Consider the following 12,673-nt stretch of genomic DNA (forward strand, 5'->3'; position numbering starts at 1 on the left):
AACGGAAAATTTCAAAAAGAACGGGATAAGAAAAAGAAAATGAAACAAATAGTCGAGGAAAGTAGGGGAAACAATAGAACAAAGAAAATTAGCACAAGGGCTGCTTCTGTCCCCGCCCTGGGCTGAGAGAGGCCGCTTTGCAGAAACAGGGGCATGGCCAACATTCCCAGGAAAGACGGGCAGGGCCAGGCTCCTAAGGTCGGGCTTCCAGGAGGTGCAGGGGGGATGGTGCTGAGGGAGGGGTCGGGGCAGACCCTGGAGGGCAACTGCAAACATCAAAGACTACGGGGGCTCTGGCATCTCCCCAGTGAAGCACCTGAAAGGCAGGTAGCGAGCTGAGGGATGGCCCACTTGGGGTCTACTCACCCCTTGCCAACTCAGGATCCTCAAGAGAAAGTCCTGGAGGCCCCACTTTGACCTAGAGTCCCATCCATCTTCCACCCCTCAGGGGCTCTGCTCTCAGGCTCACCCACAGAAGCACCACCCTCCAGAAGACCCCACCCACAGGAAGCTCCACTCTCAGGAAAGGCTCCACCCACAGAATGCCACCCTTAAAGAGTCCACCCCACAGGCTCCACCCCTCAGGAGTCCCACCCCAGGGAGGCTCCACCCACAGGAGGCATGCACCCTCAGGAGGCCCACCCCACAGGGATGACTCCACCCCTCAGGAGGCCCCACCCACGGGGAGGGCTCAGGCTCAGGAGGCTCCACACACAGGGAGGGCTCCACCCTCCAGGAGGCCCACCCACCAGGAGAGCCCCACCTGGGGATGAAGCTCACCCTCAGGAGGCCCCACCCACAGGGAAGGCCCCACCCACAGGGAAGGAAGGCTCCACCCTCAGGGAAGGCTCTACCCACAGGAGGGAGCACACGGGGAGGCCACCCTCAGGAGGGCTCACACTTGCAGGGAGGCCCACCTCCAGGAGGGCTCACCTCACAGGAGGCCCCACCCACGGGAGGCCCTGCCCTCAGGAAGGCTCCACCCCACAGGGAAGTCTCCACCTCCCAGGGAAGGAGGCTCCGCCTCTGGGAGGCCCACCCCACCAGGAGAGGCCCCACCCTCCAGGAAGGGGCTCACCTCTGGGAGGAATGCCACTCTGGGAGGCCCCACCCCTCAGGGAAGGGAAGCCTCCATCCTCTGCAAGGCCCACCCCAGGGAAGGGAGGTACCTCTAGGGAGGCCCACCCTCAGGGAAGGAAGGCTCCACCCTGTGAAGGCCCCACCCCCAAGGAAGGAAGGCTCCACCCTCAGGGAAGGCCCCACCCTCAGGGAAGGCTCCACCCACAGGGAAGGCCCCACCCTCAGGGAAGGCTCCACCCTCTGGGAAGGCTCCACCCACAGGGAAGCCTCCACCCACAGGGAAGGCCCCAGGGAACAGAAACCCCCTAGGAGCAGGTGAGGAGGGCGCCTGAGCTGGGAAGTCCCCAGGCTCAGTTCCCCACGTCAGAGCAGAGGGCAGGCAGGCGGGCGGGCAGGGTGGTGCCCACATAGACGGACTGGAGGGGTCAGGCCCACATGGACCAGGAGAAAGCCCCTCGGAACCCCTCATCTCAGACCTTAATTTAAGCAAGAGCTAGGCACCGAAAATCCCAACTGGCTGCCACCTGCCCTTTTGTAAAACAAAAACAACACGGGAAAGCTGCCCTCCGACCACACAGGCTCACAGGACCTGCTGGCACTGCCTCAGCTGGCACTTTTTAGGCCCCCTTCTCTGCTGCCCGAGGGGCTCCAAGGTTGTCTGTGTGCTCTGTCCTGTTGGGGGACACCTGGGACCCCCAGGATAATTTGAGTCTCCTGGTCCGAAAGCCTCACTGTGAGCCGGGGTTACTTTCCTGCCCCCCACGCAGGAGCCCTAGGTCCTTGCTGGGGGACGGGGTCACAGTGCTGGTTCCACTCATGAAGCCTGGGCACCTCGAGCTGCTGGTCCAGAGCAGCCCGGGGAGAGCTGTCAAGCTCCCTGGGGAGCGTCCTTGCAACGCACACAACACAGCATGACCCATGGCCAGGACGATAAAGCAACGGGGGAGGAAATGAAAGTGAAAAGAAAGCCGCAGCTCTAACACAAAGGGCAGAATCAACGCCTCGAAATAAACCACACACAGAACTCCTTTGTGAAAAATACATACATTTTAAAGAAAAAAAACAATCAAAATAATGAACAACAAAAAGTGGGGTTTTAAGAACAAATGGAAAACAAAAAACGAAACAGATGCGTGGTGGCAGGTGCCCGGCGGCGGTACCTGTACATGGGCACGGTGACCGTGCGCTCGTAGTACTGCCACGTGGAGTGCAGGTCTGTGCGCGAGAGGTTGGTGGCGTAGAATCTCCAGGCCGACTGCGGAGGGAGAGACGAGGCGGTTGTCAAGGGGCAAGTGGTGAGGGGTGCGCCCAGGAGGGCCAGGCATGGAGGGAATGGGGCAGAGAGGACCTGGGACTCCCATGCTGTCAGCCCGGCACTCAGGACTCTGGGCCAGCAGGCCGGGCCCCAGTGCTGCATCAGCCCCACAGCCTGTTTACCCCCTGCCGGACAGACAGGCAAGACCGCGTGTCAGACGGTGGCACCTGAAGGAGGGGAGCGGTCAGGGCTTGACTCAGGGCCCTCAGATAGTTCACAGGGAGGCTGCGTTCTTTCCTTTCCATGACTCTCGCCTGGCCCCTGGCGGTTATCACCTGTCCTGGGTGTTAACCTTCCTGCCCTCCCTGTTGGGCCCTGGGCAACCTGAGGCGCTGGGGGTATGGGTAGGGCCAGGGACCCCAACCTCCATCCTCCCAGGGCGGGGACTCAGCCTGGCTCGGAGCATGAGCCTGTGGGTTAGACTGAACCTTGCCTGGCTGGATTTCCATTCTCTATGCCTTTGTTTCGTTTTGTGGTGCTGAAATAGATACATCCTAAAGTTCACCATTTTAGCCATTTTAAAGTGTGCGCTTCAGTGGCACCTGCACACGCAGTGCTGCGTGACCACTGCCCCTATCTAACTCCACACTTCTTCGTCGCCCCCAAAGAAACCCCCTACTACCCCCCACGTCCAGCAGGCACTCCTGGTTCCCTGGTCCCCCAGGCCCTGGCCACCGCCAGGGTGTACGGGGCTCCACGGACTTCCCCGCCCTGGGCGTTTCCTGCCAAGGACATCGCAAGCTGCACGGCCTTCCCTGTCCGGCTCCCTCCGCTGAGCGTGACGTCCCCGAGGCCCATCCTCGTCGTAGCAAGGGGCAGCGCCCGCTCCTCCTCATGGGAGGATCATATGGATAAATCATATTCCGTTCATCCATTAATAGACATTTCAGCTGTGTCCACTTTTTGGTTCCTATGAGTGGTGCTGCTGTGACATTTGTGTGCACGTGTTGGTTGAAGGTCTGTAGAACGGCCGGGCTACGGGGTAACCCCACGTTTCCGAACTTTCTGAGAAATGACAAACTGCTTTCCCGGGTGGCCGCATCGTTCCATTCCTACCAGCAGGGGGCCCAGTTTCCACACATCCTACACTTGGTTTCCCATTGGTTAACACGTCAGCCACCCTGGCCAGGCGCCGCGGCTCGCTGCACCTTGGAGGCTGAGGCAGGTGGATCGTCTGAGCCCAGGCGTTCAAGATCAGCCTGGGAAACATGGCAAAACGCTGCCTCTCCTTTAAAAAAAAAAAAAAATTAGCCAGGTATGGCGGCGCACCCCACAAGGAATTCCTTGTCAGGACTGCAGCAATCCAGACGAGATGCTGTAGGAGGAACGCTGGCCCAGCAGCGGCATCTCCACCAGTGAACGGACGCCAACTCTGGTTTTCAGCCTCCAGAGCCAGTGAACTCTGTTTCCAAGCAGCTTATGTGAACTCCTCAGCCCGGGAGAGCTTCCCTGCCCCTCCCCCTCCGGCACACGGGCAGCTCGCCACCCTGGTTCATCTCTGGATGAGAGCGCCCCACCCTCCGGCCATCCTGGTTCATCTCTGGATGAGAGCTCCCCACCCTCCGGCCACCCTGGTTCATCTCTGGATGAGAGCGCCCCACCCTCCGGCCACCCTGGTTCATCTCTGGTTATAATCCTTTCTTCTAATTCCCAAGCACATTGGACACGTTTGGAGGTATTTTTTCTGTTTTTTGTTTTGTTGTTTTTTTGGTCGACAGAATCTACCCCAGGTGAAGATGCTGTGAACAGTGTTGAAATGACAAGAAGGGTTCAGAACGTTAAACAAACTTAGTTGGTAAAGCAGTGGCAGTGTCTGGGAGGACTGACTGCGAGGCTGAAAGCAGTTCCACTGTGGGTAAAATGCTATCCAACAGCATCGCATGCCACAGAGAAATCTTTCGTGAAAGGAAGAGTGAATCGATGCGGCAAACCTCTTTCTTGCCTTATTTTAAGTAATCGCCACAACCACCCCAGCCTTCAGCAGCCCCACCTCATCAGCAGTGGCCACCGGCATCGAGGTGAGACCCTCTGCCGGCACAAAGATTACAACTCGCGGAAGGCTCAGGTGATTGTTAGTATATTTTAGCAACTAAGTATTTGTAAGTGAAGGTACGTGCAGTGTTTTACTGGTTTTTAGACATAATGCTACTGCACACTTAGGCTACAGCATGGTGTAAACATAACTTTTTTTTTGAGACGGAGTCTCACGCTGTTGCCCAGGCTGGAGTGCAATGGCGCGATCTTGGCTCACTGCAACCTCCATCTCCCGGGTTCAAGCGATTCTGCTGCCTCAGCCTCCTCAGTAGCTGGGATTACAGGCATGAGCCACCATGCCTGGCTAATTATTTTGTATTTTTAGTAGAGATGGGGTTTCACCATGTTGGCCAGGCTGGTCTCGAACTCCTGACCTCAAGAGATCTGCCCACCTCGGCCTCCCAAAGTGCTGGGATTACAGGTGGGAGCCACGGTGCCCAGCCTGTAAACATAACTTCCACATGCACTGGGAAACCACGAAATTCGTGTGACTCACTTTATTGCCCTATCTCTATTGCAGTGGTCTGGAACCATGGCTGCAGGACCTCTGAGGTGTGCCTGTGGAGAGGCCCAACGGGGCTCTGGAAACGTGCACCAGCTGCATTAAGAGTGACCTTCGAGGGGAGCAGGGCGCACGGGACCCTGGGTGCTCAGGTGCTGCCTTTTCTGGCACTGTTTTAACCTTTTCACCACATGTATGTGGTCACTTTTTAAACCATCAACAGTGGAGTGAGATTTGCGGGCATTTTTGTTCTTCTTTATAATCTTTTGCATGAAAATAAATGGCTGTTTGTAGTTTTTATAGTGGAAGATAAATACACACCTTAAGGTGGGCTGGGCCCAGAATTTCTCCAAGACCACGAGAGGCACATCCCCTGCTGTTGCCACCGACACTCCATGGCTTGTGGCCATGTCTCCAGTCTCTGCCTCTGGTCACATTGCTTTCCCCTCCTCTGTGTCAAATCTCCTTCTTATAAGGATGCATGTCATTGCATTTAGGGCCCACCGGGTGTAACCCAAGCTTATCTCCATCTCAAGATCTGCTGTCTGAGACAGGAGAGAGCCTATAGCCACATCCAGCTGGCAGGGACCTGGTCAGTTCTGAGGGTCCAGTGGATGGAAGACTTTGGGGAGGAACTGTAAGAATGGCTGGTCCCAAGGGGGTCCTGCTGTCTGTCCATATTTTCTTTTTTTTTTATTTTTTATTTTTTTGAGATGGAGTCTCACTCTGTTGCCAGTTGGAGTACTGTGGCGTGATCTCTGCTCACTGCAACCTCTGCCTCCCTGGTTCAAGCGATTCTCCTGCTTCAGCCTCCTGAGTAGCTGGGACTACAGGTGCACGCCACCACACCCGGCTAATTTTTGTATTTTTAGGAGAGACGGGGTTCACCATGTTGGCCAGGATGGTCTTGATTTCCTGACCTTGTGATCTTACCACCTCAGCCTCCCAAAGTGCTGGGATTACAGGCGTGAGCCACTGTGCCCAGCCATTGTCTGTCCATATTTTCAAGGTGGCTCAGGAATTACTTGTGGATGCCAGAGTGGTCACTGCACCCTACCTACCCCCAAATGGTGGGACGGGGCTGGGTGGGGTACGGGCAGGCACCATCAGGGCCTACAGCCAGCATCAGTGGTCAGATGGGGTCAGGCACTGACTCACTGCAGCATGTGGGCTCTGGGAGCCTCAGCCCTGCAGCTTCCGAATGGGTGCACTCGCCTCCCAGGGTGCGGTGGAGAGGACCTGATGGCTGGGCCCCAGCGCCCACACAACGCAAGGGCCACCCCAGCAGCATCTTCACACAAACCACCCTGTGCAGCCTCAGGGGTCGGAGCCATTTCTCAACACACACACTCGCATCCTGGCTCCTTCCACATATTCCCGCAGAGGGTGAGGGCTGTGGCCCCATCCGCAGATAAGGCGATGCCAAGACCCTGGCGGCTTCTACTCCTGGACAAGGTGGGACCAGGACGAGGGCTGCGCTGGTCCCCAGGGGACTCACCTGGATCAAGCCTGCAGCCGGGTTCCGCCTCTTCTCAAAGTGCTTCTGCCGGTGCTGCTCCTGAACCTTCAGGGCAAAGCCAGACCCCAAGATGCCCTGCAATTTGTCAGGGTCAGGCCACATCCCAGGGACCCCCACACCCCAATTCATCAGGGTCAGACCACGCCCCAGGAACCCATGTCTCCCACCTTCATCAGGGTCAGACCCGTCTCCACTGATCCATACCTCCCCCACCTTCATCAGGGTCAGACTGCATCCAGGGACCCGCGTCCCCACAATCCATCAGCACCAAGAGGAAAGAACCCACTGGCTTGCAGGAGACATGGCGGGGCCCACACTGAACTCAGGGTGGCTTCTCCTTCCCTTCCACCCGGAAGAGTCTGCACACCCATCTTGAAGGGCACACAGTGAAGGAACCACCACGGCCAGCCTCTCGCCATGCACCAGCTGCCCTGCCCTGCCCTGGGGCAACAAAGGTTGGCAGGGCCCCTCCACCTTCCTCTGAACTGGGTGGGCCTCACTGCCTGGAGACCCACGAGGGAGCTGTGTCACCAGCCGCCCTGCCCCTGGTCACAAGGACGTCCTGCTGGGCCCCACTCAGACTAAGAGGGGCCACCAGTGACTAACAGAGCCCCTGAAGCTACAGCCACAGCCCTGGGCATGCTCCTGCTAGGGCTGGGGAACCCCCCACTCCAGTCCTCGGGGAACAAGGCCTCTGACCCTGAGCTGCCAACTCCAGCTCCTGGGGGCTGTGGACCTGCTGGGAGCCGCTCCTGCCCCAGGTCCCACCCAGGGAACTGTGCCCAGGGGCCTGTGGTCACCTGGGGAGCCTACAAGACCTCGTCCCCCTCCAAGGCAGGCAGGGCAGCTGGACTTACTGCAGGAAGCGCGAAGAAGGAGACACCGATGAGGGTGAAGGTTGCCGCCAGGAGCCTGCCGTTCCAGGTCTGCGGGTACTTGTCCCCGTAGCCAATGGTGGTCAGCGTGATCTGTGGGACCGCAGGCTCCGGTCACATGAAGGGCCTGCTCACACCCCTGAGGGCAGGCTAGATGCCTCCAGGCGGCTCAGGGCTTGGGCTGGGACAGATGTGGTACCACTCCCATGTCACCACCCACACAGGGGCCCAGTGAGGCCAGGGTTGGGGTCCGCCGCCCTTCATCCCCAGAGCCCTCTCTCCTCTTCCCCTACAGGCCAGAAGCAGGGTCCAGCCAAAGGCTGTGTCCCCATGTCACGTCGAGAACTAGAGGCCCAGTGACGTGACTCCCACGAGGCTCGGCTAGGACGGCAGCCCCCGCCCATCCCCGCCGGGTGGAGAGCGCAGCTGGGGAGGAGGGAGTGCCGAGAGGGACCCAGAGGAACAGGCGGGGCGTGCAGGGGGCTCGCTGAGCCTGACCTGAGCTGAGGCCAGAGGAGGGGGTGGGCGGGAGGAGGCCATGATGAGAGGCGGGGGAGTGGTCCCCACTGGGCCATGGGGGGGTGGCTGCTCCTGGAACAGGGACCCCAGGGGTTGTGTTTAGAGTTTCTCTAGGGGTGGTGGGCAAGGGGGCGGTCGGGCCAGGTTGGGCCTCCCCAGGGGTCCCAGAGAGCCCAGGAGCCCCCAGCTCGGAGCCTGGGTGAGGGAAAGCAAAGGAGGGACACGTCTCCAAGCAGCTCTGACAAGAGACGCCCGTGCCGGGGCCGAGGAAGGCGGGGCAGGTGCCCTGCACTCAGTGCTGGACATGTGGGGGCCGCAGCCCACCCCCCCTTGCCAGAACCACATGCACCACAAGCCAGGGGGCTCAGGACAACCGCACAGAGGCCGCTCTGGCTTGGACGAGAAGGTGGGCCCGGGACAGGCCCTGGGAGGGCAGGGTCTTAGACAAACAGAGGGAGGGGTGGAGGCCTGAGCACAGACAGCGGGGCCGGGAAGGGGAGACCTCTCCCCAGGACCCGCAGCCCCACCCCGGGGAGTTTACCCCAGGCTCTGAGGACGCCGCTGTGTGGTCTGAGGACAGGGTGGGCCGGCTGGGCCGCGCCCGCTCCACACTGAAGGAAGCCGCGGCCTGGCGCGAAGCAGCACCAGCACTTGGGGGCCTCGGCTGCCGCCACCATGCGGAGTGCACAGAAGGCTCTGGGAAGGAGGCTGCCACATGGAGTGGGCGGGAGGTTGGGCGAGGCCTGGACCCAGAAACCTCTCCTGGGGAGACCAAGCCAGGACCTCAGCCCTCTACACAATTTCTTTACCAAAGGAGGCATTTTTTTTTTTTTTGGTTTGTTTTTTGTTTTTTATTTTGAGACAGAGTCTCGCTCTGTCCCCCAGGCTGGAGTGCAGTGGCGAGATCTCGGCTCACTGCAAGCTCCGCCTCCCGGGTTCATGCCATTCTCCTGCCTCAGCCTCCCAACTAGCTGGGACTACAGGCGCCCACCACCACGCCTGGCTAATTTTTTGTATTTTTAGTAGAGATGGGGTTTCACCGTGTTAGCCAGGATGGTCTTAATCTCCTGACCTCGTGATCCGCCCGCCTTGACCTCCCAAAGTGCTGGGATTACAGGCGTGAGCCACCGCGCCCGGCCAAGAGGCATGTTTTGGAAGACATGAAACAGTGACTATTGACATTCAACCACATGACAGCAAGGGCTGAGGGGGAAGGCAGAAAACCAAGAGGGAGAGGATGGGGACTGAGACGGAGATAGAGACAGAGAGATGGAGACAGAGAGATAGAGAGATAGAGGCAGAGAGACAGAGGCAGACATAGAGACAGACAGAGAGATATGGGCCTGGCACGGTGGCTCACACCTGTAATCCCAGCACTTTGGGAGGCCAAGGCCGGTGGATCGCTTGAGCCCAGGAGTTCAAGACCAGCCTGGCCAACATGGTGAAACCCTGTCTCTACTAAAAATACAAAAATTAGCCAGGTGTGGTGGTGCACACCTGTAATCCCAGCTACTCAGGAGGGTGAGGCAGGAGAATCACTTGAGCCCGGGAGGTTGAGTCTGCAGTGAGCTTTGACTGCACCACTGCACTCCAGCCTGGAAGATAGAGCAAGATCCTGCCTCAAAAAAAAAAAAAAGAGAGAGAGAGAGAGAGATGGCAGAGAGATGGGCGGGGCAGCGAGACATGGACCCTAGCTAGAATGTTGTGGGGGACAGGGGAGTCGAAAGAAGCCAGAGAATCCCAGAGCAGCTTCCAAGCCCGGGTCCCACTGAGGGCCAGGTCTGTGAAAGGGGGCCAGGCCCTCCACCCTCCCCAGGGGGGTCACATGGATGGGACACTGTCACACACAGCTCTCCGAAAATTTCTGCCCCTGAAATGTTCCCAGCTGCCATCCGACCTGCTCCTTCAAAGTAGGCGCCAACTCAAGGGAAAGGAAGCTGGAGGCCTGGCAGATGGGGCCTGGCCTGCCGGGGAGGTGAGGGCGGGATTCCCCCCACACTGGTGAGGACCCCCAAAGGCTGCAAGAAAGGGAAATTGGGGGTAGATCTCATCCTATCCCAGTAGGAAGCACACAGTTAGTGTGTTTGAATCAGAAATACCAGCATCTCTATTTGCTGTTTAAGACTAATCAGGTAAACCCCAAAGAAAAACACAGAAGCAGCCGCAGCCGCGGCAGAGGGACCCAGCGGGGAGGGCACCGTGACCACAGAGCAGGGCTGTATTCTCACCATAAGGCTTAGGAACTGTCTGACATTTAAAAATATACACAAGCATTACTCAGAAAAAACACCCAAATAAAAACCCCAATTCAATCGTAAAGATAAGAAGACTTGCCCACAAAAGACCTGGGGGATGGGCTTGTCCCCGCTGAAAGCCCGAGGGCCAGGCAGTCACAGCTCAGGATGCCCTGGGCCTCACGCTGACCCTACGGTGGGGCCTGAACCACACGATGGCTCAGTGAGTCCAGGTCGTCTGCCTGGTCCACAGCCTGGGCCCCGGGGCACGCTCAGCTCTCAACCCCCACCCAAGCCCTGCCTGGGAAGACAGTGCCTGGGTCTCATGAAATTAATAACTTCAGATCAGCTGCATCCAGCTTAGGCACCAGGTGGAGCTGCCCACACCTTTCCCGCAGGGCTGAGCCCACTCAGCCAGCGTGTGCAGGGCTGGGCCTGGGGTCTGGTCTCAGCCTCCCAGGAGACCACAGACCCCGCCCCTGCGCACCACCAGCCTCAGGGTGTCTGTGGCCCCAGGTGAGGAGGAGCCCGGGGCCCAGATCTGTTCAGACCTGATCAGAGTGGGGCCTGCGGAGCCACCTGGTCTCCAAAAACACAGGGCCTCGGAGATCCCACGTCCACCCCACTCCAGGGGGTCCTTCAGAAGGCTTCCAGGAACCCTCTCGACAGGGGTGACTTGCTCCGAGAGAAGCCTGGCCACAGCACAGGGACAGGTGGCCAAGAAAGTGGGCTGGGGTCCCGGCAGCAGGGAGGCCAGGGAGGGGGTGACCAGTAGAGGGGCCACAGACCCACAGGCTCCAGACCACCCTGGACAGACAGGCTGGAGGCTGAGCTGGGGCCAGAGGATCGGCTGCCCTTCAAATTCTCTCCTCTCTCACCCTGAGGGGCAGGGCCAGGGGTGGGGGCCAGGAACAGGAAGGCCCAGGACAGTGGCAGCCAGCCATGGGCACAGAGGGCAAAGCCTCCAACTTACCCACCCCCACAGCCACCAGGTCACGGGGTTGGTCCCTGGACCAGGGTTGCCCAGGACAGATCTCCTAGAGACGCCTCTTCTCCCCCTTCCCCCAACGATCAGGACACAGAGCAGGTGTAGGATCACTCAGGAGGAAGGATGATGCCCACCGCAGCTGAGCTCAGGCTCCCTGGGGCCCAGCCCTCCCCACCTGCTTCCCCGCCAGCGTGGCAACCGCCACCCCGCCTCAACCACGAGCCATCATGACCACGGGCGGCCAGCAGGTGGCCCCAAAGAGATGTATGGAGCCGGCTCAGCCAGCGACAGTCTGGTCCCAGCACAGTGACAAGGGCACGTCCTCAGTTGGTGGGCAGGTGGGACAGCAGGGAAAGGGAAAGCCACAAGGACCACAACTCACCAGGCCCCACCAGAGTGCATCTGCGTAGGTGTCAAAGTGGTCGTTCTCCCCCTTCTCTGCCAAGTACACCAGGAACGAGGCCAGGATGAGACAAAGGAAGCCGATGTACCAGGCAGTGACCAGCTCCTGAGAGGTAGAAGGTACCACCATCATCAACACCATCACATCACCATCACTACCACCATCACCACCACACCACCACATCACCATCACCACCACCATCACCATCACCCCACCACCACCACCACATCACCACACCACCATCACCACCACCACCTTCAGACCAGACACCACCATCACCACCCCTCACCCAATTGATCACATCACCACCTCACCACTATTTTATTTTACATGATATTTATGACATTCATTTATTTATTTATTATATTAATATTTTACATGACATTTAATGCATTTATTTATTGCTTATTTAGACATTTATTTATTTATGACAGGACATATTTAATATTTTATTACTATTTGATACATTTAGAGACATGCATACATACACACACATTTCTGACATGACATTTATTATTTATTTACTTATTTGGTTTATTTACTTATTGATGATGATGATGGACATGATGATGATGATGAGATACATGACATGACATATTTATTTATTGATGCATGATGACATGACATTATTTATTACATATGCATGACATGCATTTATTATTTATTTATTTATTTACGCATGACATTTAATGCATTTAATACACATTATTACATTTTACGATATTTTATTTATTTACGACATTTACGACATGACAGATGACATTTATTAATACATTTATTTATTATTTACGACATTGCGATGATGATGATTATGAGGATATTATTTTATTTTAAGGATATTTACATGATGACATGATATTTATGATGCATTTATTATTACGATGATATTACGGTTTACGCATTTTATTACGATATTGATGGATGACATTATGGATATTTATATTTTTCATATGGGGATATTTATTATTTATTTATTTATTTTTATTATTACCACATATATGATGAGATGATGGGATGGATATTATTATTTTATTTATTTATTTATATATTTTTATTTTATTTATTTACTTTTTCTATGGATTACGATATTTATTTATTATTTATTACGATGACGACAGCATCCACCACCGCCACCACCATCACCCCACCGTCACCACCACCACCCGCCACCACTACTCCACCACCGCCATCACCACCACCACCA

General features: G+C 56.7%; 1 protein-coding gene across 12 annotated transcripts in view; it reads right to left on the reverse strand.

Annotated features, from left to right (window-relative positions):
- Nucleotides 1–12,673, reverse strand: part of KCNQ2 (potassium voltage-gated channel subfamily Q member 2) — a 67,591-nt gene that overhangs the window by 25,660 nt on the left and 29,258 nt on the right. For all 12 annotated transcript variants that reach the window (XM_021921792.2, XM_021921787.2, XM_021921785.2 and 9 more), the window contains 4 exons: nt 11,449–11,574; nt 7,308–7,418; nt 6,430–6,525; nt 2,241–2,335 (listed from right to left, as the gene is read on the reverse strand). In XM_021921792.2, coding sequence (XP_021777484.2) covers nt 2,241–2,335; nt 6,430–6,525; nt 7,308–7,418; nt 11,449–11,574 — 428 coding nt within the window. The remainder of the gene's footprint in view (nt 1–2,240; nt 2,336–6,429; nt 6,526–7,307; nt 7,419–11,448; nt 11,575–12,673) is intronic.

The sequence above is a fragment of the Papio anubis genome, chromosome 16, assembly GCF_008728515.1.
Source record: "Papio anubis isolate 15944 chromosome 16, Panubis1.0, whole genome shotgun sequence".
Taxonomy (NCBI): domain Eukaryota; kingdom Metazoa; phylum Chordata; class Mammalia; order Primates; family Cercopithecidae; genus Papio; species Papio anubis.